The sequence below is a fragment of the Canis aureus genome, chromosome 25 (genome assembly GCF_053574225.1).
Source record: "Canis aureus isolate CA01 chromosome 25, VMU_Caureus_v.1.0, whole genome shotgun sequence".
In the NCBI taxonomy this organism is placed as follows: domain Eukaryota; kingdom Metazoa; phylum Chordata; class Mammalia; order Carnivora; family Canidae; genus Canis; species Canis aureus.
Window position 1 is genome coordinate 9513010 of NC_135635.1, and position 26814 is coordinate 9539823.

Here is a 26814-nt window from a genome sequence, read left to right on the forward strand (position 1 = left end):
GATGTATGGCTAAGGGTAACACTAATGACAAAAGACCAGTGAAAAATCGAGGTTTTTTTTTTTAAAGATATTTGTGCATTTTATTTATTCAAGGTTTCAATGACAAGGCAAAAGCATATTTCATAAAGTATGATAGTCCATGAATTTAATTTTACTGATGCATTTAAGACATTGATTTTGATATTAGCTGACAAATTGTATGCATTCAGTTTGAGTTCAATTTGATAATACATTTTGGATTGATTTAAATAAAGATTTAGCAAATTACTGATTCTTAAGTCTGCTGCATGTATTCAAGTGATATTGTCGAGACTGCTATCTGTGAGAAATGAAGCAGAATCAGAAACACAACCAGTGTATTACAAAACTAAAAAACTAACAGGATCAAGGTGAATGTATTAAAGTTGTGGATGACATCATCGTCATTGTCACTGTCATCGTCATTATCCCTTTCATTTACTTAACATGACTAATTGTAGCCTTGAGCAGTATTCCAGTTGGGAGAAGAGATGATAAAAAGGGATATCATTTAGCTCATTTATCCTCTTAATTTTGCTGCTAACAAAGCAGCTGGTAGCTGTACTGGTGAGGTTCTGAGGGGGATAGCCCCACACTAGCCAAAAGCATTAATCTGATTATAAACTCTGGTGCCAATTTAATTTTAATCGACAGTGAGGATTATAACAGTGAACTAAACCAGAATACTCATAGTGGTTAATTAGTACTGCGGTCTCTGAAGGACAATGTACCTGGGAAGCCAAATTATTATCAGAAAGTTACTTGTTATCCTAGTCTCCAAACAAAAAATGGAATAATCTACATAACTTGTATTATATCTGTTATGTATTAAATTTTAATATTGTGATTTTAATCTCAAAATTATTGACATTTTATTGTTTGTAGCCCTCCTACATTCTGACTAAATTTTGTTCTACTTCATTAGTGAAAATTCCAACATATGAGTCATAAATGATTTGCTTATGTCAACCATTTAGTTACTAAATCCAGGAGGAGAACCTGCTATTTGTTTTTGTTTCTTTGAGGGGTATGGATGCTTATGTTTTAGTTTCTGATTATGTTCATGGATGTATGTTTTTATGTGGTTGGATATTCACAACATTAAGCCAACAAACAATTTTGTAAATAATACATGAAGATACATATGCTTATTATGCATTGAATCAAATTATAATTAGCTGTTGATTTGAAAGAAACTTTTGAGATTGCTTTGGGGTTTAATGGGAATAAAATGTAGAAAGTGAAGTCGACTTTCCAAGTGTATGCTAGTAATGTAAGGGATATGTAGACAGCTAAAGAGTGAGGATGTGGCATCATTAGACATGGGTTTGCCCCACTGGAAAGTTGTGGATTCCTCATACATTTTGCCCAATAACTTTTAAGGAGAATTACTTGAAAATTGTCCTTATAAAAGCTTTTGGTTTTACAGTTTATATCTCTATGGTTTAGGGTATCTCGCTGAGAGATTATATACTATGAATTGTTTTGTAGATTTGGAAAGCTTAAATTGATCTGAAGAGCAAGAAAAGTGTATTTACTTTCAGAATGTTTTTATAAAAGTTAACTTAAAATGAGGGTCTATCTCCTTTCCTGAGCATGCATCACCATTGCTTTGGTAGGGCACTGTCGTGTAATAGAGGGAGCATATTGGCTTGAGTTGGGATCCCAGCTCTGCCTCTTGAATTGGTGAGTTTGTTCGTTTATCCTATCCTAATTGCTTTTGATAGTTCTGTTGGAGGAGGTCATGGAGAGGACATGACCATGGGTTGACCGTTGAGCTGGACCTCAATGGTTGGAGGCTCCTCCCCACCTCCCTGCTTCGAAATGCACAACACTCTGCCTACAGTTCCCACAGAGGGAGTCATTTTCAGGGACGCTTTGGTGTGTTGTTGAGACTCTGTGGTTTGGTATAAGTGAGTGAATCAGTTAAGGCTTCTATATAAATTAAAGATTTTTGCTGGCGGATGTAGAAATCTGTGTGTCTTGCAGCTGCCCAAGGCAAGCCTCCTAAGTAAGTTCCATTGCTTATTAAACCTGTCACCTCCCAATCTGGAGTGGCCTGCCGCCTCCTCCTGCCTCTCCTTGCCCTCCTGTCCAGGGCCTGTTTCAGAGATCCCTGGGGAAATTCCTGAGGTTTCAAACCCACAAGTTTCTAATATAGTAAATTCATAGAAATGGGCTCTGATCTTGAGCCATGGATGGTGATGATTGCAGGAGTCTTGGCTTCTCTGCGCCTCTCTTTCCTCATCTGTAATTTCTATTACTGTGGAGCAATAATCTCATTTACTCAGAGTTGCTCTGAGCCTTAAATGAGATTGTTCATGTTTAAGGACTTTGCAAACTGCATATGTAGCGTTCATCAAATTTTAATGGCTTTTAAAATCGTGACTATTACTCTCCTTGAAAGTTCGCTCTGTAAAGGCATGGCTGTATTGAAGGGAGCGTAAGAGCAATGGACAGGAACTATACTAATAGTTCTGACTTCATCTATTTCTAACCTGAATTTAGAAGATAACAGCCTTTCATAGTTAGAGACTGAAAAAAGAAGTTAATTTGGTGAGTTTTGGCACATTCTAAGTCAACCACCTTATGCCTGAGATTAGACGGTTTTTATAATTGAATTTGCACGTGGTATTTGTATTAGTCTGGTTACGTGGGGGAAAATCAATTTAGGTTCTACACAGTGTGGATGGGATAGAGACCTGTCAGTGGCAGAGACTCATTTGATTCATGATGGCAATTGTAGTAATGCAATTGAAGCGCAAAAGAAGAAAATAATTCTTGCCGATTTCTTCTTTGTTATTGGTTGATGGACAAATCGCTTCTCTTTACTTTTAATAACACACCAAAAATACTTAAAGAAGCTCCAGTCTGACTCTTTTTCAGTAAGCAACCATGTCTGCTGCCACATAGATTAATCTAGTCTATTTCATTAATCTAGTCTTCATTAATCTAGTCTATTTTTGAAATAAACCAGTCTCTCTCTGTTCTCCTTTCTCCCTTTAACTATGATGTATATGGGGAATATACATAACACATTGTGTAAATCTCTAGAAATTGTTAGTACATTCACATGGGAACTCATCACTCCGTCACAGTAGTCTCACCACTAAAAATGAATTATTTTGATGTGATTGCTTCTGAACCACTTCATTACTTATTGATAGCTGCTTTAAAATGCCCCAAGTTGTGTTTATAGTGGGGTTTTCTTAGGCTCTGCACACGAGAAAAATGGAAAATGATGCAACAAAGTTTTGTTTTAAACTCAAGCGATTCTAAGACCTACTCCAGCATGGGTGTGTTGACAAGTTTTTCTGTGGGGTTTCATAGCAGTGTTTAAAGGCCACTTTTATCAGCCTGTTTTTCTCTGAAGAGGCAATTCAAAATGATCTCTGTCAGCCTTTCATTGAAATGAAATTCAGTTTACATTGATTTTTATCCATAAATGAGTGATCATTCATAGTTCTGTAGAAATAGAGAGTGGAAAGCAGGGTTTAATCTGAAGAATAATTTGATTGCCAAAAACTTTTATGCCAATTTCCAAATATGGAAACTGTTATTTTATGGCTGAGGTTGGGATACTTAGAATGAAAGTAAGCTCAGAAATCACCACAAGGGTATACAGCTGTTGGTAGTTTTAGCGGATTCCATAGTCTCACTGCTTGAAAAACTAATAAGAAGTATCATAATCTTAATAGCCAGCACATGGTGTTTACTACTTGCCAAGGATAGCTAATCATCTGCATAGCCCGCATTGAAACCTCATTCTTCTGGGTTCAGAGTTTGCTCTGCTAGCCACCACACTTTATTTCTCTGTGTTTGGTTCCTAACAGGAGCTCTTGTTGAGAAATGGCTTCATACATATCTTTATTAAATTATTAATTCTGAAAACTGAAATGATAAAAATAAAGCAAAATTAATTCTCACATGATGGTTTCTTCGGCTTGATTTTTCTGGTAAATCTGTAGTAATAATTGTGGGAACTCAGAAGTCACTCTGAACACTGTATAATCCTTGAGATGAAAATAGAAGGCAGTAATGTTGATTTTACAAATTGAGAAACAGAAATGCAAATGAGGAAAGTGACCTTTCTTAAAATCACTACTAAACTAGTCGCTTAAGGAACTAAAAATGTTGTCTTATATAATTACTTTTTTTCTGGATTATTTTCTATGTTGGATGCTCTCTTATTTGCATTTCTGTTTTTGAGTGGCAGTTAAGCTCGGATAAAGCATGCCATGTTCAGAAGGCAGTATGATTTAGTGGAGAGAATACTGGACCAGAAGTTGTCATCCCCATCAAACCTCTGGCATGCCAGGTGCCTTTGGGTGAATCACAGGATTGTTCCTTAGCTAGTTTTACTCATTGAAAAAGAAAGTAGTAATGATTGCCTCTGTCAAGTTTCCAAGGCTTTGTGAGAACAAATTGCGATGTGGGTTCAAAGGAGAAAATATGTAATTATACATTTTTGGAGAATAAATGTTGTATAGTAGCAGGTGTGCAGCATTATATATGTGTATATATAAGGCTATATAAGTTGTTACTACACTGTGACAGATTTAGTTTTTTATGGCCCATCCTTTTGTCCTCTCATTCTTGTGATTTGTATGTTTTTATTTTATTTTTTTATTTTAATTATTTTAATTATTTTTATTTTATTTTATTTATTTTATTTTGATTTGTATGTTTTTAGATACTATATTCTGAAGACTTCTAAATCTGTTTTGCCAACCTTGACCTCTCTCATGAGATCTAGTTCTGTAGTCCCACCTCCTACTGGACGCTTCACATGCATGTTGCATCACACCTTAGAATGACCCTTGCTAAAGCTGATATCCTGTCTGGATTCCACCATGCTCCTACTGCATTTCCTTTCATCTGGTCTCTCAAGCTAGAAACTTTAGATTCAAATAGCTTCAGTTTTCTCTTTCTATTGCCTTTTGCATATGTTTTTATCAGTGACCAAATTCTTTAGATTTTATTTTCTAAGAATCTCTTGACTTCTTCCTCTCCTGTTGATTCTGATGCTTCTCATAGAGTTGAGGCCCCCATCAGGTCCTTCCTGGACTCAGGCATAATGAATTTATGAAGAGCATGTTTTTAAGGAGAACCATAGATTTAAATAGTAGGGTGAGGTGAGGGTTGGTAAGAGATGGTGCTCTATTGACAGCTGAAAGTATGATGTAGGCATGATTTATATTTCCTGTACATACTCTCTCTCTGTCACAGTCAAGTAATCTTCACCCATGTCACTGGGCCCCTGGGCTGGGGGTGCCAGGTGAGGAGACCATCCTGAGGCCATAGTAAGTCAGGCCAGATTTTCTCCCTCCCACTGCCTTCCATATTGTCCCTCCCCATAGCACAGGTGGGAAGTCCATGCAAGTCTGTTTTTAAGTCTCTGTGTCATGAACTTGGTTAATCAAGATGGAAAAAAACCCAACAACATTATTTCTCCTGTTACCATAGCATGAGCTGAATGGGATTTCTGCTGGCCATGTTTCTGTTGGAGGGTTCCTCCTTCCTACAAGTCATCCTACACTCATAGAGGAAGCAAAATAGGGAAGGTAATGAGCTGGGAAGAGAGGTTGGACAGGATGATTTGGTTTGGGAAAGAGTTTAGGGATATCAAAATGTGATGTTTAAAATATGTGAAATCTAACAAAAAACTCTATGATCATCTGAGTTGTGAGAGTTTCCCGAGAGTTCTCCCTACTTTCGGCTTTTTTCTTTCTTCAAGTAACTTTCCACATGGTGACCAGAGAAATGTTTCCAAAATACAGATTGATCTTTTTTTTTTTTTTTTTTTTTAATGTTTCTCCTCATCTACAGGTTCCTTCATCATGTTTTCAACCATGGTGTCTTACATTTTTATTAATGACACCCAAATGTAATCCATTCTTTTAAGTTTCCTTTCATTTTAAGGTCAATCTTTAACATATCATTTCATCTGAAAACAAAACAAAGAAAACTCCCACAAATACTACAACCTCTCAACTCTTTCCACAAACCTGACTCCAAAACAGTGGAAAATAATGCAGAGATTAGTGAAGGTTTTCTATGCATACCAAATGACAAAACTTGCTAAAAACCCTCATTAAGCATCCCTTTTCCAAAGTTTCACTTGTAAGACAGCTATGGTCCACTTCTAAACTCCTTTTCTCTCATTGGATGAACTCAAGCTCTCTGGGCCACATCTTTGGATCTCTCTGTGGATCTGATCTTCATTTCTGTATTCAGGGTAGTCCTTTCTCTGCTTCTCTCATTTACATCCTCATCTATCATCCTGCTCAGCAAGATAAAGGATGCCTCTCAAGCTCTACCTGCCTGAAAAGGGCGGGGGGGGGGGGGGGGGGGAGGGGGGGGAGGCATAATAAATATTTATTATTTAATTTCAATTTGCTTTTATCTATCAAATTAAGATGAAGTGATGAGGTTTGTGAATGATTTACTTGTGTATAAATTAGAGTGGATTAAAAGTTAACATTAGATGAATTATTTTCACACAATTACATTTTGTAAGCCTTCCTGGGGAAGCGGAACATTTTGGAGCTAGGAAGAATTGTATGGAAGCCTCTCCACAGCCAGTCTGATCCCTGATGGAGCTTGGAAACTATTATGTTGGCCGTGGCAGAAATTGCAGTTTATTGTTATGCTTTTCAGTTATGAATATTGATTGGAACTGGGGAAGTTTCCTTTTTGAAACAAGAAATTTATTTTTCGTAAAACTTTGAACAAATATCCTGGGTCTGACTTCATTGCCCTGGATTAGGTGCTCATTCCTGAAACAATCAGTGTGGACAGGGTTTCGTGTTGCTCTGATCGGTGCAGAGGAAGTCACATGGTAAGAATGGGAAGGAATCATTTTTCAGTGGTAAATAAGAGGGTTTTTTTTTTTTTTTTCTTTTTGTCCATGACATTTGCACACAAGGTCCTGCCTCTCCAGTCCAGCTTTCCTATCCAGGCCCATCCTGCAATGGCTGCTATTCATTATTTCAGCCATGTCATGTCCTTTGACACCTTTCTGTTTTTTCACAAGCTCTTCCTATGACTAGACTGCTTTTCCCCTCTCTTTTCTACTGGTGAACTGATTGAATGCCATCTGCTTTCTGAGATCCTTTCCCCCACATCCTTTTCCCTCTATGATCTATCCACACTTTATACCTACCTGTATGACAGCATTTCTTTCATTGTACTCGGATTATTTGTCCCTTCCTCTATTTTATGGGTATCTCAAGTGCTTTCTCCATATCTGTCCGTTCCCAGTGATGGACATAGGTCAGCCGGCTACATTTTTATTCCATAAATTGGTGGGGCTAGAAAGGTATGGAACTTTGCATTAATCCTATAATCTGTGTCATTGAGATTGTAGTTCTCAACAAGATTTCTGCTACACGGCTACTGAGAGAATGCTTGGAAATTTGTGGAAGAAATTTGGGTTGTCATAATGACTGGGGGTCGGGTGTCACTGGCATTCGTTGGACCAGGACCAGGGGTGTTAAATGTTCTGCAATGCATGGGACAGTTTTGCACAAGGAGGGATTGTTCTTTCTAAATGCTGGTAGTTTTTCCATTGAGAACTATTTACTTAGTAGTTACCTAGACTACCTAATCTAAAGTAAGTAAGTCTAGTTACTTAGTCCCCCTAGTCTAAAGTAAAGAAATATGGAGGATGATTTGATAATAGCAGAAACTGTTTCTGGCTCCCATCAGCCCTTTGCACATACCATGAATAGGAGACCTTATGCTCAGTTAACAGATAGCTTGAATGATAGTTTTTTTCTACCCACTAAATCCATTTTTATCTGTATTGCCCCCATACCCTCTGGGTCCTGGGGTTGTAGTGGAAGACTAACTCCAGTAGAAGTGTAGGGTAAACGTTTCTGCTCTCCCAGGCATACTTCCTTGACTAGGCTTTGTCTGAGTCTGGAGAGAGGAACATTGGAATTAAGTTCCATTGGGATGCCTGGGTGGCTCAGCAGTTGAGCATCTACCTTTGGCTCAGGACGTGATCCCACAGTCCCGGGATCGAATCCCACATTGGGCTCCCTGCATGGAGCCTGCTTCTCCCTCTGCCTGTGTCTCTGCCTCTCTGTGTGTGTGTCTCTGATGAATAAATAAATACAATCTTAAAAAAAAAAAGTTCCATGTATTTCTTCCAACAATATGGTAAGACAATTTGATCTTAATGTTTCATCCACTGCACAGAAGGCTGAGAGTGACTAATTTCAATGATCTTTTAAAAAATCTATTTATAGCATGCCTTCTGGCTAAAGCCATCAATGTGGAAGGTGGCACATAGATTTAAATCCAGTTTTCTGTCATGAGGTGTCAGAAAAGCTAAATGGCTCTATCATGGTCTTTTAGGTCCTATTCTAGGAAGTACATCCTTTTGCTCATGGTTGACACTGACATGGCTCTGGTATCCAGGATAAAATATGTAAGGATAAAACTCGGGAGCGCACTTCTTCAGACAGGATTCTTTGATTCTTTGCCTCAAAGGGGACAGTTTTTTTAAAAAAAAGATTCTTGAAACAAAAGTTCAGTAATTGGTTTACTGTCCTGTGTTCTGTGTAGCCTGAAGTCTCGATGAAAGAGTCTGAAACTTGGTATTTATCACTTATTACTTGATACTGTTTTTAGAAAGATGTTACATGGAAAGGATACTTTATAAAACCAATTTCTAGTCTATTTAGTGTATGTTTCTTTTTCTTAGATACTCCCAGAAGTATAAAAGCATCCACTGCTACAGCTGAACAGTTTTTTCAGAAGCTGAGAAATAAACATGAATTTACTGTTTTGGTGACTCTGAAACAGACCCACTTAAATTCTGGAGTTATTCTCTCCATTCACCACTTGGATCACAGGTGAGTGTGGCTGCTGGGCTTTTCATGTTTTCATTATCTATGATTAAATGAACACATTCAAAAGAAGTAAACAAAAGCAAGAAATACCGTATACAAGATTGGTATAAAACAGCTATAATTATTTTGCCACATTATGCAAAATCACAAACACCAGTAATTGAGATCAGCCTAGATGTAGGAAGAGCTGGTGCTTTTGATGTTGCTGAAAGCACACAGAAATCACCATTTCTAAGATACACTTATTAATGACTAAATTCCTCATGAGATACCTTCTTCAGTGTTAAAGGCAAGGATATTTCTCCTTAATTTGTGAATAGTTAGCCACAAAAATACTATATTCAGTTTCTTTAGGAAATTGTCTGGGTTTAGAGCTCAATAGTCTTACAATTTTAGTCACTGACAGATAACTTCTTTTTTTAATGCACCTCTTAGCAGCTGTTACAACTGTGTTGTTTAGATGTGTATTAAATTGAAATCCTGTCTAGTATTTCCCAGCTTCTCACATGTGTGGAAGCTTGATCAGGAGAGCTGGTGGGAGAAAGTGGGGGGAGGAGAAATTCATTCATGACCCTTGGTATAAACATAGGTTATTGCTGAATAATACCAAACAGTCTGAATAATTCCTCTTCTTTTTAAAGATGTATTTATTTATTTGAGAGAGGGAATGGAGGAGGGGCAGAGTGAGAGATTCCCCCTCCCCCAAATGGTTCCTTCCTGGAAGAATAACTACAGTTCTGATAATGAAAGTTCCTTCATGTTCACATTTTGGATACCCACTCCATGACTTACCAACTGTGGACCTTGAGCAAGTCACATAGCCTTTCTGTGCTTCAGTTTTCTCACCTATGAAATGGGAATAATGATAGTACCTATTTCATAGCTTGTGGTGAAGATTAAAGAGTTTATGTATGTAAAAGTGGTTAACATGTATAAGAAGTTTTAATGATCCCGTTCAGGTGTGGGCAGAAACCTCTTTTTTTGGTTTCCCTTATCAGAGATGAGGCAGCCTGGGTCTTTGCAAACCTTTGTTAGATACTGAAGAGCAAACAGAGAGCACAAACATGTGGAGAACGAAGTATAGCAAGTTGACATAGAGAGCAAGGTTCCTGATCACACTCTACCTGGGTTATTCTAGCAAGGCCCTTCCTTAGTCCATCTGTAGCCCCAAAGGGTTGGGATAGCTTCCTAGGCCCCTCACTTGAGTTTCTTTCCTCTCAGAATCTGGCCTGTGTTTGAGAGGAGGGTGCCATGCTAGAGTTCATATGGTGATTGGATTAGGATCTTCAAGGCAGAGCAAGAAAGGGAGAGGTTCCATCTCCAAGGGTTCACTAGGGCTTTTCCCTTTGGTATGTTTCTGGTCCCACAGACAGACCTTGTCTTCAGGTAATTGATACCTGAGCTCCTGGCTTACAGTACTGTGACTTTGCTTGTCTCACTTGGGCTTTAGGCAACATGATTCACATATAATAAAGCAATATTGTTCTTTTACAGAGCAGCCTGGTTTATTACTGATTTGTTTTTAAGATTTATATATTTGAGAGAGAGACAGAGCATGAGCAAGGGGAGGGACACAGGAAAAGGTACAGAATCCTTGAGCAAACTCTCCACTGAAGGCAGAGCCTGATGTGAGGCTTGATCCCAAGACCCTGAGATCATGACCTGAGCTGAAATTAAGAGTTGGATGCTCAATTGACTGTCACCAGGCGCCCCAATTACTGATTATTTCTGCTTGTGAAAAAATTTCCCCTGTGTTTTGGGCACTAGATTTTTCTACCCTGTAACTTTTCCCTAATACCCTATTTGTAGAAACATGGAACTCATCCAGCCTCCTTCAAGATGGCATGTCCTTACATCCATGATGGCTACTGCAGCCTCCCATCTTACCCCTTTTATTTCTGAGCAAACCAGCACTGGGTACTACATCTGCTCCTCTGGAGACTTAATTGGCAGCACTTCACAAGGTCTACTGCCCTCATCTATACTGCGTCCCAGTTGGGCAGTGTTTTTGTTGGTCTCGGGAGTTGAATGTAATGAATAACTGTACAAATGTTCAATCAGCATGGGCTTCTTATAATCCACACACTTTCAATCTAACACTAAGATAGTTTGAAAATTATTTTTAGCATATTAAACAGTAATTATATGGACCACTGAAATACCTGACCGTCATCAGGTAGGTTCTTGGTGAAGGATCTGAGGAAGGATGACTTGCTGTCAGGAGGATTTTTTTCTTACTCTTCCCGTGAGGCAGATGTGTTAAAACATGTAAGAATTTATATTAAATTATTTCAATGAAAGATAATATTTGGTTTTTAAATTAATATGGTAATATATTTTCATTATAGAAAAAATGGAAAGCAGACAAGTGTAAAGAAATAGAAAAACTCTTACCAAATATTATAATACCAAAAGGAGACCAGTGTTGACATTCTGTCCTATTTTGACCTAGTCCTTTTGTCTGTGTGGGTAGATATGCCATATTTTATTTAATCAGCCCCATACTTTGGATATTTTCCTTTTTTAACTTTACCAAGTAACACCATGATGAATATATTTATACATAAATTTTAGTGCCCAGCTCTCATTCTTTCTAGTTATACTTGTTAAATTTAATATTAATTCTGTAATTCCTTGTTTCACTTATTCATTCTTCCTTTATATCATCTATAAATTTGATAACATTTGCCTAAACAAATGTCATATTTGAAGTATGGTATATTTTTCTCTAATATAAAAAATCGGTTAGATTTGTAGGGCACTTTGCCTTTATTTAGTAAGCTAGCAGTTATTAAGGCAGTGTGCATGGGCTCATTTTATCCTCAGCACTGACTAGTGGTTAAGAATGCAGATTGAGAGGTGCACCACATGCATTCCAGAATAGCTCTACCACTTAATTGGCTTTGTGACCTTGTGCAAATTATTTAACTCTTCTGTAGGTTCCTCATCTGTAAGTCCATATAAAGTGCTGAAGAACACTAGAGAAAAAGTGCTATCTGTTATATGCTGCAAAAGTCCCATAATCATGCAAAGTCCCTTTTCTCATTCCCATTTCACAGATAAGAAAAACAAGGCCACAGACCTTAAGTTGTTGGAGGTTCCCAAGGAGGTAGGGTTTAAACTCAGGCAATATGATTACAGAGCCAGCCTGCAGAGGTGCTCTGCCTCCTTTCAGTGTCTGTGGGAGGTTTTTCGATTTGGTTCTCCTCTGCTCACTTGCTTCACAGCATCTAACCACTTAGCTAGTTAGTAACAGAACCGGGACCCAAACCCACTTATTCTGACTCTCAAGTGTGATGTTTTTACCAATACACCATGATTTATCCTAACCTCCTAGCACTCTGACAGATCTTGCGTTATGGTGTGTGGGTTTTTGTTTTTTTTTTTTCTTTTCCTGGTCTTGTTGCTGAAGTTATCTTTCTTCCCTCCGTCTTGTTCTGACTCGTATTTTTAGTTTCATCACTTCCTGAACACTTATTTATTTGTTTTCTGCTTTCTTGCAGAAACAAATACAAAAAATATATGGTGGTTTATAGAGATATCTGCAGGACAACAAGATAAGAATTAAATGAAATATGAAAATCAGGGCAAAGGAAAAATAGAAACCCAATTGGATGATTAAGATAATGCAATTATTCTTGGTTCTAAGACCAGAGACCTATTTCTTTTTTTGTTTTTAACAATAAATTTATTTTTTAAATAATAAATTTATTTTGAGACGTATTTCTTCTATGGCCTTTTATGGCAGGATATATGAATGTCTATAGAGAAATGAGTTCAGAGGGCCTCACGTCGGCTGGTGGCATCATGCTGTAATGTACTTTGGGAAAAGCAAAGCTACAGTGATTGTGTCAAGGAACTTGTGTGAAGGCATGAGGGTCTTTGGAACAGTGCTGTACCTTTGGAGGCCCTTGGTAGTGTACACAAAAGTTCTGTACAACCAAATTTTCCTACTAACATTCCTATTTAGTAGCGCCTCCAGCATGAAACTCATAAAAGACCATGTCCTTAAGGCAATATTCCATATAAATTGCTTTTCTCATGAAAATAATATTGAATTCTAGTTAGACTTCCCTGATAGATACATGCATTGTAGCAATTCTCCATTGACACTTCAGTGAGAGTTAAGTGTTAAGCAGAAAAAGCAATTGAGTTGGAGGGAATACTGACATTTTATGTAAACCTGGGGAGCCTAACAAAGACACAGCTGAATAGAAGATGCCCATTTCTGCTTGAAGGAGGCGGTTCTCAACAGCAGGGCCACGCTTTTGCTCAGGAAGTTGTATGGGTTCTATTCTCACATAGTGATGAACGGTTCCCATAGAATGTGGAAATGTTAATTATGCAATAAATTTCAAACATTATAAATGATATTTATAGTAAACTTTACAAATTAGGAAAATTACAAAGAAGGAAATCAAAATCATCTGTAGTTTTACCACCTGGGAACAGTTTCTACTAATACTTCCAGTTATAAATGTCTTCTTAAGTGAATAGACATAATATTAAAAACTTGAATCATGTGATACATGGTATTTTACAACTTTTTAAAATTTAGCAAAATATCTTGAATATTTTTCCCATGCCAACAAATATTCATTTATAATCTGGTTCTTATATGACCAAGAGTTAATTCCATCATTGGATACAAATTAAAATAGAGATAATCAAATTCTTACATATGCCATTAAAAAGTCCACAGTGTCCAAAACAGTGTCTGATTTTGATCAATGTAAGTGCCTGAGGTAGCCACTAAGATGAACTAGTTTGCAAAATATGAGTCCAGATAAAGCGAATGAATTAATGTGCTCCACAGATTGGTTAGCTATTATATACCAGCTAAATGCTGAAAATTGCCAATCTCAGTGAATAGTTGACCCTTTAACTGGCAGTGCTTAGGAGCAGGTCCAGATCTCCATAGGGTCTTTTCTAGTTCATGGAGGAGCTCTTCTGTACCCTGGGGATGCTCATTTCCTAGTCACATCTGAGATCGGTAGGGGGAGGTTGTGGTGCTTCATCCAAGCACATGTACTTGTGTGCCAGGTAAGAAGCACAAAAGCAAGAACTTTTAGTCATTCCTCTGACTTAAGCTTTGTGAGTTAGACCACAGGGTGCCTGCTACAGACCAATTACGAGATAAACATTAATATTTTTACCAGAGATGGTGGAAAACTATTTCTCTCCTTTCTGACTCCAGTCTTATCACCATTCAGGCTGATTGCAGCAAGAGCCTAGCTACCATGGAGCCTGCTCTGATGCCAACCCAGGTAGAGAGACATCCCTAAGAAATAGAAACTGTGGGGAACCTCAGCTCCCACCCTGGCAGAAATGAAAAAAAAAAAAGTGAAATGTAAATGGCAGGCACAGCAGCCAGTCTGCTCATCATCTGTATGTCACCCCATTGCTCTGCCTCTTATGCAAATCCTGCTTGTGCTTCATAACTCTGCTCATATCTCCATAAAAGCTTTTACTGACCTTTCTAATTTACCATAGTATCTTCTTGCATATGCTTCCAATGCGGTTTTATTTATTTATTTATATTTATTTTTACAGATTTCATTTATTTATTTGAGAGAGAGAGAGGACAAGCATGGGCAGGGGGAGGGGAGAAACAGAGTGAGAGGGAGAAGCAGGCACCCCGCTGAGCAGGGAGCCCCATGTGGGGCTCAATCCCAAGGACCCTGGAATCATGACCTGAGCCCAAGGTGGACGGTTAACCAACTGAGCCACTTGGGTGCCCCAATGTCCCAATGCAGTTTTTAAATTATGCCACTCTTTTTGGCATTTTGATGTATAACGTCTTATATTGTTATTTATGTGTTTCATGTATATACATATATATTAATTGTGTATCAGGCATAAAAAATGTCATTTGCTGCCTTTGATCACAATTGTAACAGATATTTATTGAGAATTTTTAAATTTAAATTTAATTTGTTTTTGAATTGATAATATATCCCATGGTTCAAAATTTAAATGGTACAGCAGGTTATAGAGTCTACCTCTATCCCTGGCCCTAACCACCTACTATCTATCCCTGGGGGCAACCACTATTATCATTAAAAACATTTTAAAAAGCAGAAAAATAAAAAGAAGAAAATGCAGCTCAGGCAATCAGTGGTGTACTAGAGTGGGTTCATACTGGCTTATGGGAGTTGAAACTATGTGACTGAGCTGATACTATTATGATAGCTTGAAGAGGGCTGTGGTGTGAATATTTATGGCATGGAAATCAGCAAATGCTACAAAATGGGGGCTTCTTTTGGATATATTTTTATTTAAATAAATATTTTTTTCATATTTTTTCTTCCATCTTTCTTATACAAGTGGATAAATGAACCAATATTTTAGAATTATTTCTCTAGAGAACAGAGAGCCAATTGTTAAACATTTATGAGCACCACTACCTGTAGTCCTGGCATCTAGAGATAACCACCATAACCTTTGGGGTGCAGCTCTCTGATCTTTTTCCCAGGTGTACATGTATAAAATTGTACATAGTTGATAACAATTCCCGATTAGATTTTAAGTTGTCTTCTTTGTCTTCTTTTTGCTGTTAAGGATTGTGCATTGTACCTATAAACCCCAATTCATGTACCATGCTGTCACACAGCATTACATGCTAAGTAAATGTTTGATGAATGAAGTAATGAGTGAACGATCAAGAGAAAGATCATCATGAGTGCACCAGGAATCATCAGCTACATCACAAAATTTTAATCAGGCTAGGGCAGACGATCTGGGGAATGTTGAAATTGCTCTATTGATGCAGGGTGCCTAATCTATTCTGAAATGTCATTAGCCCTAGTGTGAGAATTGCACTAACTGGCAGTCACTGCCTTGAAGCAGCTATAAGTCAAGTTCTTAGAGAATAACGACACCCGTAATGAGCTACATAGCAACATCTCAGCCACTGTGTTCAAGCTGGAAACCTAATCACATAACTTTGTTGGTTTGGACGTCTGAGACTGATAGACACACTCTGGATTCTGAGGCATCTGAAGTGAGCAAACAGCAGGACAGAGGTAGGAAAGACAGACATCACAACATGTCAAAACCTTGGTACAGAAACACAGCTTCAAACAAAGTTGCATGATTACGAAACTGTGGGGAACCTCATCAGCGGTGTCCCGATGTGCTGTGAGTAAAGTCTGATTTGGCCTCCCAACTGAGATTTCAATGGTGTTTCCCATAGTGTTTTTCAAGTAGGGGCTCATATTAAAAATTAGACCACAAACCTTATGTAAGCACAGTGTAAAAAGCTGATGGGCTCTTTAGCCATCTCTGTGTATATTTGGTTAACACCAGTATTATCTAAAACAACAGGCAATAATATATGGCACATTATATATGAAAGAATGAAGATATTCAGGGAGATCAGAGAATTGTCTCATCGTTACGGTTTTCTGGCCATTGTGTTTTGAAAGGGAAAAAATAAAATAGAGAAGTAAATTCCAAGATATTGATTCGCTTATCTATTTATACAGGAAATTGAGAAGAGAGATAGGAAAACAGTAAGGGCTCACTGAAAAGCAAAGCATATTTATAAGTTAAAATAAATGAGAAAATTTCCCCAAGTTGTGAAAGGACTCTTCTCTTCCATGTTTTACAAAACTGTCATTTCTTCAGGATAAATAAAATTCTTTGATTATCCGTTGGTATTGATTTGGTGCACTCACCTACATTGTGTCCTGTAATTGATAATACTTCTTTATTTAAGATAGTCTTAGGCTTCAGATATATAAATTGGGGTTATTATTAGGAATTTTTCTCATATCCAAACATTTATTTGTGCTTCTAACTTTGAATGCTTTACAAATAGCATACGCGGGAAGAATTTGTGGTGATAGCTTTGCAAATAAATACAAAACTGTCTTGTAGCCTGCCATCATCTTCTGTATTAATAAACTTGAGGTGAAATAAATGAGATTTTTTTCCTACTCTCTTAGTATTAATTATTATACATTCTGGATGAGTAAGAATGTATTTGTGTATGAGGCTGATAAAATGTATCTTCATATTTGTGAGTGCTTGTCATGTATTAAGCCATTTCTCTTTCTTGACATTACTAAGTAAAAATTAAACTTGCTGGCAATATTTGCTTGGCTTAATGGTTCTGAACTAAAAGATGACTGTTTATCATGGATAAAATTAACAAACTGACATAACAGCTACTAGACTCTTTACTTTTTCATTGCACATTACTTAATAAATAATGTTAAAGATAGCAGGACTTATAAGTTCAATTTTCAAACCCCAAGTTCTTCATAATTAAAAAAAAAACTTTATGTTTTATTCTCTTAAAGTCTGTTTCTAGATCGTTATTTATCTCTGATAAAATCACATCTTCAATGCGTATTTTAAGACCCCCATAATTATTAGGAAAGTTGCAGTGTATATCCTAATGTGGTTAAGCATCCACATGTCATTGCCAAGTAGGCATGGGGAGTTACTCATCAAAGAAACCATTGAAGTTAAGACAGCAGGCAAATGAGGTTTCTGGTATCTTGTGTGTACCAAATTTATTCAATAGATGGGGTGATGGGAAGAAGTACACATTTTAATATATGGAGGTTATTTCATGGGGCACGAATCTCCCTTTCATGCTGAAGAAGTGAGGCACTGTTCTTGTTTCTGGTAGCGTGCCACTCTTGCTACAGAGCCACGGAGTGAATCAGTTGCCTTCTTCCATTGCCGCCGCTGCTGCCACCATGGACTAACCAACCTCTATCCACTCCCATCACACATCTTCAGTATTAACCTCCTTCAGAAGAGATGCAGGGGGCCAGGGGTAGTTGTAGCCCACCATCCTATTGGACCACGTTCAGTTATCAGGCGCCAAATATCGTACCAAAACAAGATCCTTCTGCTATATCCATCTCGTAGCTTCTATGCATCTACTCTTTACTCCAGACAGTGGGCTACCAGTGACTTGGCTATTGTGTAGGCAACTCTTACTGAGGATCAAGCCTCCCATGTTTGAGGAAATCAACTTGGTGTTCCCGCTTGAATATTTTCATGCTTTCTTCCCATTTCTACTTCATCATGTTATTTCTTTTTATGTCATAGTAAAGGCTAATTGTTCATTAGAAGTAATTGGCCCATGTAGCTATTAATGTTGTTTGCTTCTTTTTTTTTTAAGTTTTTTATTTTTCTGGCATTAAAAAAAATACTCCTAATGATTAAAAAAAATGTTCTAAATATTTCCTCACTCAGGAAAGTTGGAGGATTATTTTAATTTTTTTTCCTTTGATCAAACCTTGTGACTTCATTATTTCCCTTCATTTCAATTTTGAAGATGTTGTCATGTCAAAATTTTAGGGCATAGTAGCTTTCCCTGATTGCCTTTAAGTCAGGTAGTCTTTTTTATTAAAACGTATTTTTTCATGGCTTCATTTTTATCTCATGCTTGAAGTCATCTAAGATTTATTTTAGTTTAGGTAAAAAATGAAGCTCTAAACATTTTTTTCAAAAAAGATTTTATTTTTCCATGAGAGACACAGAGAGAGGCAGAGACACAGGCAGAGGGAGAAGCAGGCTCCATACAGGGAGCCGGATGCAGGACTTGATCCCAGGACCCCGGGATCACGACCTGAGCTGAAGGCAGACGCTCAACCGCTGAGTCACCCAGGCATCCCTCTAAACCTTTTTTTTTTTTTTTTAACAGATAACTATTCCAACATCATTTAACTCTTTGCCTTCCCCTCAACTGCAACTCCTTCCTGGGTTATAAATGCAATCTTATATTTGTACTAAAAATCAATCCTGGCTCTCTCTCTTTTTTTTTTTTAATTTTATTTACTTATTCATGAGAGACACACAGAGAGGCAGAGACACAGGCAGAGGGAGAAGCAGGCTCCATGCAGGGAGCCCGATGTGGGACTTGATCCCAGGACTCTAGGATCACGCCGCAGGACGAAGGCAGATGCTCAACCACTGAGCCACCCAAGCGTCCCTCTCTCTTCTGTTTCATTAGTCAGGCTGCTTATTTTTGTACCTGTAATGGGCTCCCATAAACACTTTTTGATCTAAGTGAGCTCCATGTAGTAAGGATATTGACTCAATATCATCTATAGTTTTCATCTGCATTAAAAGTCTTTATAGTGATTTTTGATGTGCTAAATTTTCTTATTTGATATTCAATCAAATCAATAACTTCAACTCTATAGGATGGGATTTTGTTAATGACATAGTGAAAAAAGAATATGTTATTTTCTCCTCCCAGAAAGAAAAGAGAAAGCCAAATAGAAAATTTAAGAAAAAGAAGAAAATTTCAGCTAACTGATATTAGCTGTGGGCTTTCCCTATTACCTTTATTTTATTGAGATATGTTCCTTTTATGCCTAATTTACTAAGTTTTTTTTTTATCATGAATGGTTACAGAATTTTGTCAAATGTTTTTTCTTTGTCTGTTTGAGATTATCATATTCTTCATCCTACTAATGTGGTGTATCACATTGAATGATTACATATATTGAAACATCATTGCATCCCCTCAAATAAATCCCACTTTATCATGACGAATGATCCTTTCAATGTGCTACTAAGTTGGTTTGCTAGTCTTTTACCAAGAATCTTTGATCTTATTCATCAGGGATATTGGCTTGTAGTTTCTTTTCTAGTAGTGTCCTTTTTTGGTTTTGGTGTCAGGATAATCCTCGCCTTCTAAAATGAGTTTGAGAGTGTTTCCTCATTGATTTTTTGGAACAGTTTTAGAAGAATTGGTGTTGATCCTTTAAATGTTTGATAAAATTCACCAGTGAAGACATGTGGTCCTGGGCTTTTCTTCATTGAAGTTTTTGATTACTAATTCAATTTTATTACTAACAATTGGTCTATTTGGATTTTCAAATTTTTTTCCTGATTCAGTTTTGGTAAGTTGTATGTTTCAAAGAATTTTTCCGTCTCTTCCAGATTTTCCAGTTTGTTGGTGTATAGTTGTTCACAGTAGCCTCTTCTTGATGTATTAACACGTTTATCATTATAATAATTATCTTCTTGGTCTGTTTTTATTTTATTTTATTTTTTTAGTTTAAAGTCTATTTTATCTGATATAATTATAGCAATCCTGATTTTGTTGGTCACTTTTTGCCTGGAATGTCTTTTTCCTTCCCTTCATGCTCAGTCTACATGTGTCTTTAAGACTAATGTGAGTCTTTTGTAGGCAGCATATTGTCAGATCTTTGTTTTTTTTTTTTTAATCCAGTTAGTCATTTAAAATCTTTTAATTGGTGAATTTATGTTTGAGGCTATTATTGACAGGTAAGGACTTACTATTACCATTTTGTTAGCTGTTTTCTCTTTCTTATCCTACTGTCGTTTCTTGTGTTTTGATGTCTTTTGGTATCAACATGCTTTAATTTCTTTATTGTGTTCTTTTGTGTAATCACTATACAATTTTCCCCTGTGATTATCATGAGGATTATGTAAAATATCTTACATTTATAATACCCTATTCAAAACTGACAAATTAACTTCAATAGAATTTTAAATTTTACACTTTTACTTCTCCTCCTCCTCACATTTTAGATTGTTGCTGTTATGGTTTACATGTTTTTAATATTGTATTACTAATAACAGATTATTACAGTTATGGTTATTTTTACTACGTTCATTTTTAAACTTTTATATTAGAGTTGTAAATGGATTATACACCCATTATTACCATACTGTGACTGTGAATCTGTGACTATATATTTGCCATTATTGGTGTGATTGACACTATCTTTTTTATGTTTCAATGATTTTAATTACTTCCACTCGAAAAACTACATTCTTTTTAGCATTTCTTATAAGATAGGTCTGGTGGTAATGAACTCCCTCAGTTTTTATTTGTTTGAGAAAGTCTTTATCCCATCTTTACTTCTGAAGAACAGTTTTGCCAAGTATAGAATTCTTGTCTGACAGTAATTTTCTTCGAATATTTTCCTCTGGCTGAAAAAGTTTCTGTTCAGAAATTTGCTGATAATCTTATGGAGATTCTCTTGTATGTAATTTTTCTCTTTTCTCTTGCTGAGAAAAGTTTTTCTTTGTCTTTGATTTTTGACAATTTAATTATAATGTGTCTAGAGTAGCTCTATTTAGGTCTAGTTTATTTGGAGTCTTTCGATCTTTGTGGATCTGTATGTCCATTTTTCTCCCCTAGTTTGGGAAGCTTTCAGCTATTATTGCTTTAAAAACATTTTCTGTTCTTGTCCTTCTCTTCTTCTGGAATTCCCATAATCTGTTCATTGTATTCCATAATTCCCATAGGCTTTCTTTACTTTTTTTTTTTCCCCTCCTGACTAGGTAATTCCAGTGTCCTATCTTCCAGGTAGCTGATCTCTTCTTTTGCATGATTGGGTCTGCTTTGGAAACTCTCTGTTGTATTTTTCAGTTCAGCTATTGTATTTTTCAAGTCCAGTTTTTTTTATGGTTGCTATTTCCTTGTCAGACTTCTGTTTTCTCAGGCATTGTTCTTCTGATTTCATTTAATTGTCTCTGTTTTCTAGTAGTCCCCAAAATTCTTTAAAAGAAGTATTCTGAATTCTTTGCCTGATAGTTCATAGATCTCAATTTCTTTAGAGTCAGTTATTGGAGCTTCATTAGTTTCTTTTGGTGATATCCCATTTACTTGATTTTTGTGATCTTTGATTCCTTTGTTGGTATCTGTGCATATGAGTAATCAAGCCCCTCTTCCAGATTTTACAGGTTTGCCTTGGCAGAGACAATTCTTTACCAGTCAGCTCAGTTTGGGTTTCTGGAGGTGTCTGTTGGTAGTGTCTTTGGGTATGTAGGGGCTGTTATTATAGGCCATTTAAAAAATATTTTATTTATTTATTCATAAGAGAGAGAGAAGGAGAGAGAGAGACAGACAGACAGACATAGGTGTCGGGAGAGGCAGGCTTCCTGCAGGGACCCTGATGTGGGACTCAATCCCAGGGCCCTGGGGTCATGACTTGAGCCAAAAGCAGTCACTCAACCACTGAGCCACCCAGGCATCTCTATTATAGTCCATTTTGAGACAAGGCAACTGGCTGAGCTCTGAGGACAGGGTTGAGGGGTAAGCCACTGACTAGAAAACAGATGGATAGGACTGATGACTTTGTACCCTAACAAAGTGAAGCTGTAGGATAGTCTCTGTGGTTGCCTGAATTCTCCAGTCAGGCTTTTTAGATGTTTGGGACTGGGCACTATATCCAGTTATAGATGGGCTATAAATTAGCTTCTCTATCCTGTAGGGCAGCAGGATGGGACCCAGGGCCTGTACAGCTCCTCGCTTGGGAACTCAAATCAAGTCTGAGTGTGCCTTGAGTCAAGTGAGGCCACTAGTTTTGCTCTCTAGATGTAGGAAACCATGGGCTGTCTTCTCTCTCCAGTACCCAGTACATAGGGCTATTGAATGGGCTCTGCAGATTCCCTAGTTGGAAAGGCTGAAGGCTGTATTCAGTAATGAGTAGGCTATGAATTAGATTCCCTATCTTGGTCAGTGGGAGAAACAGCTCTAAAACTGGTAAAGTTCTTTGTCATCTTAAATGAAGCCAACCTGCACTCCAGGTTTCCTGACTGAACAGTAGCATTGGCTTTGCTCTATAAGCTGTTGGCGCTGCCTTCCCTCCTCTCACCTTGAGTGCTGCTGGGCCTCACAGTTTCCCAGAGCTGTTGTCAGGTGGGCTGTGAATCAGCTTTTTGGGGGGCAGAGAGGGAAGGGAAGGGGCCACTCCAAGCTACTCTCAATTTCCCAATGGGCTTTCTCGTTGGGAGTGGTTGGGAGCTACTCTCAGCCTTGGCTATGAATTAAATCCCCCACCTGAGCATAGATTGGAAATGCTTCATGCTCATTACAGCTTTGCCTGCGTACCTCTTGGCTCAAGTGCCATGGGGGCTGCACTGTTTCTAGGAGTTGTAATCAGCCCTTCTGGTTAGGTGTGGTGGGAAGACACTCTCCAAAGTGAGCGGGGTTGTGATTCAGCTCCTTGCCTGGGGGTGGGCAAACTGGGCTCTATGGCTGGCAAAACTCCTTGAGGATCTGAATCAGGGAGATCTGCACCCTACTGAGTTTCCTTGTCAGAGGGAACCCTCAACAGGTTCTGCAGATGAACAGAGCTGTTGATTGGGATCTCTACTTGGGCACTACATATATGAATCCAGTCTGCTAAGGTCTGTGTGCTTGTTGCTTCAAGCCCCTCCCTCTTCTCTGTCATAGTGAGATTCCTGGTCAAGCCCTGTAGATTCTCCTGCAGTCTCCATGGTGTGAGATCAGAGTGGGGGCTCCCACAAAATGATTTGAATGGTGACAGGATGCTGGTTGTACCCATGAGTTCTTTTCCCACTGGAGGGACTAGAAGCTCAGGGGAGACTGCATGTTACTGTGCTGGCCTGAGTGGAGGCAAATACTGTCAATGTGAAGCTACTTCTCTTACCCTTCTAACGCAATCTGTCTTGGTCTCTGAGGTACAGGGGGTGCTTCAGCCTCCTCCTCCATGTATTTTAGTATTCCCTCATTGGTGTCTTGTTTTTGAATAGTTGTTAGGTGATTTTTTTTTTTTTTAATGGGAGGAGGAAAGTCAGTAACAGCATACATTGCCATCTTGGTCCAATTACTATAGTTTTATGAAACTCTTCTAATCGTTCAGGTTTCTGTTCTTTTTAAGAATTTTTTTTGCTGTTTATGGGGCACTTGGGTGGTTCAATTAACTGAGCATCAGATTCTTAGTTTCAGCTCAGGTCATGATCTCAGGGTCATGAGATAAAGCCCTGGGTCAGACTCCCATGCTCAGTTGGGAGTCTGCTTGAGATTCTCTCCTTCACCTTCTACCCCTCCCCAACTCTCTCAAATATATAAACAAATTTTTTAAAAAGAGAATTTTGGTTATGTTTAAAGCTCCATTCTTTGGTATAAACTTTAGAACTGATTTTGGAAAGTTCTATGAAAAAAAATCCCATTGGTATTTGTATTAAAATCATATCACATTTATAGGTTGATAAATATTAACATTTTTTATTATGGTTAGTTCTTTTATCCAGGGATATGATTTACCTCTCTATTTTTTCCCATAATCTCTTTTGTCTGTTTTATCATTATCTTCATAAAGGGCACACACACACATTTTGTTAGATTTATTCCTATGAACCTTATAGGTTGTGTTGCTAGTCAAGTGGGATCTTTGTTTTTTTTTTTTTTTGTTATGTTTTCTAATTTTCAAAGGAATTTTAAGTTACAATATTACCAGGAAAATGGATTCTGTTTTGTATCAAAAATAACATCTTTTATAGCATTTAAGTTTCTTTCTCTTTTGTCTCTGGGAGAAAGTTGGATTCCTTGAATCCGACTCAGACTGCAACAAGAAAATTTTTGAGGTACCATCAAAGTTCATTTAATTCTGTTTCCTTAATCTGCCATACATTGATATAGCAGTGACATTTCAATGATCTTTTCCAAGATGAACACTGAGGAATTATTGTAATAGATTTTAATTCTTTAGCATTAAAACGCTTCTCCTTTTTGTCTCCCAATGTCAACATAAAGTTTCCTCTAAATGCTTTAGAGGCCTTTGATCAATAACTTAGAATTATTTTACAAAGAGCTCATTTAAAAAATTATAATGATCCTTCTGCAGTTTCTTATTAAGTGACAGGAAATACAATTCAGCTTATTTATAACTTGTTTTGTTATTTCCTTTAGTTATGGTGAAGCATGTGCCTTTTCAAAAAGTCCATGCTAATTATTATTTTGATGTTCTTATTGACAATGGCATTTATGTTATCTCTATTACCTAAGAAATCTTACCTTCCTTGCTGTTGTATACTTATGAATACCATTGATCTTAGAGAGGAGTTTATTTTTGTGGTTGAAACCATGTATTGATGTATTTCGTAACAGCTGGATAAAAGTCATTCATATTTTGCCTTTTCTTTTCAGTGATTTTATGTATTGAGCATTTGAAAGAAGATGATTGACATGCTATCATCTTTCCTTTGTACTTCAACCTTTGGTTATTTAAAAACTCTAGGTATTGTAAACATTATGTTTGATTATTCTTGAGGATATTAGATGTGCCACAGAATATGTGAATTCCTGAATACTCTAGCTTAAAGCCATTTAATTTAGCCAGTAAAACATGTCCTAAACAGCACCAAAAGGGAAGATTTGTTTCTTGAGTGAACTACAAAGAAAAAATTCACTTTGCAAATGACTTAAACTTTATACTACACATTTTGAAACTTGAGGATTGTATTTAAGTATTTTTTTGATTATATGACATCTGAGAAATGGCTGTCATTTCTGAAATTTACTTTCTTTGAATATTAGTGAATTTGTAAATTTTTAATATTTTTATTACTAAGCTGTTGGTATCTTTGATTTGATAAGTGGTTTGTAAATATTTTTTCCCTTTCTTATATGGGAATCTTGCCCTTTTTTTATTTGCTTATTTGTAAGAATTTCTTTATATGTAAAGGATGTCAGCCTACTGTCAATCACATATGTAAGAGTTTTCCTGGGTTAATATTTGCTTTTAATTAAAGATGTTTTTTGAAATAGTTTCAAGCCTGCAAGAAAAATTATGACAACAGTACAAAGAACTCCCACATCTCCTCTTACCAGATTCCTAATTGGTAATATTTTAACTCATTTTCTCCATCACCCTCAATTTTTTATTCCAGTGTGCCTTTTACTGACAATATTCTCTATCACCTTTAACACTTTGGTGAAGCAAAACAAAGACACTCTCCTATATAGTCAACATACACCCTTCCGATCCAGAAATCAACATTGACACCACTTTAGTCTTCAGATCCCATTTAGATTTTACCAACCATCTAAACAATGTCACTTTTTCCTTCTTGGTCCAAGATTCTGTCCAAGAGCACATGTTGCATTTGAGTCCTATCTCATAATCTCCTTTGGTCTGGAGCAATTCTAGCCTTTCTCTTTCTTTGGTATCCATTATGGTCTCAGAGGTATAGGAATTTCATTCTTTTGGATCACCCTCCACCTGGGTCTATCTGACATTTCCTCATCGCTCAGGCCATGCAGTCTGCTGGGAATACTGCAGAAATGATGCTGACTCTTCTCAGTATACCACATCTAGAGGTATACTTGTATTGCTGATGATGTTAACTTTGATCACCTCGTCAAGTTGGTGATCTGTCATGCTCTTCAATATTTTTTCCCTCTGCCCTCTGATTTCGATTAGTATTTTATGGGGAGATACACCTTTTTTTTTCAATGTTCTGTTGCTCATCAAGACCTTTACTCACTATCCTTAACATCCTTTGACCACGCCCGCCTGAATCATATTGCTTCTGAATAACATGAATAAAAAGATAACATTGAAAATTGAAACTCAAAAAAAAAAAAGAAAATTGAAACTCATATTAACTTTTAAATTCATTTTCTAATATTATAAAAAATGAGTGATATATATCATGTAAAAATATATTCCCAAAAAGTAGTAAGTTAAACTTTTTTATATTTCATTTTAAGTGCATATCAATATTCACTGTGTAAGGCATCTTTAAATTAGCTACTGTATTTGTCTTTAAAGCAAGTTATTCATTTATACTGAATGGATTCAGAGAAAATAATGTCTTACTTCCATAACAGTGATTTGCCTAGCTTTTCTACTCTATTGATAACTTGGTAGACCATATTGCATTTATTGGACTAAATTATCACAGAGTTTCATAAAAATAAGATCAGAGTGTATATGGGATATGTTAGAGGTAGGCTTTGCTGATGGGCTCTTTTACGTCTACCCTTCTATGGCTGTCCCATTTATTATGGTTTTTCAAAAATTTTATTTCACCTAGTTAATGGATTTTCATTTTTTGACATTTCTAACAGGTTAAAAATGCATATTTTCTTCATTTAAAAATAAAAATGACTGTTTTTCATCAGCCAGTAACTGAAATAAATATATGACAAAAACTTTGCCACCTCTAACTTGTCAGG

The 26814-nt window shown here is 37.0% G+C and overlaps 1 protein-coding gene across 3 annotated transcripts in view; it reads left to right on the top strand.

Annotated features, from left to right (window-relative positions):
* NELL2 (neural EGFL like 2) overlaps positions 1 to 26814 on the top strand; it is a 319702-nt gene that overhangs the window by 41794 nt on the left and 251094 nt on the right. For all 3 annotated transcript variants that reach the window (XM_077870366.1, XM_077870365.1, XM_077870367.1), the window contains one exon: positions 8732 to 8882. In XM_077870366.1, the coding sequence (XP_077726492.1) occupies positions 8732 to 8882 (151 nt within the window). The remainder of the gene's footprint in view (positions 1 to 8731; positions 8883 to 26814) is intronic.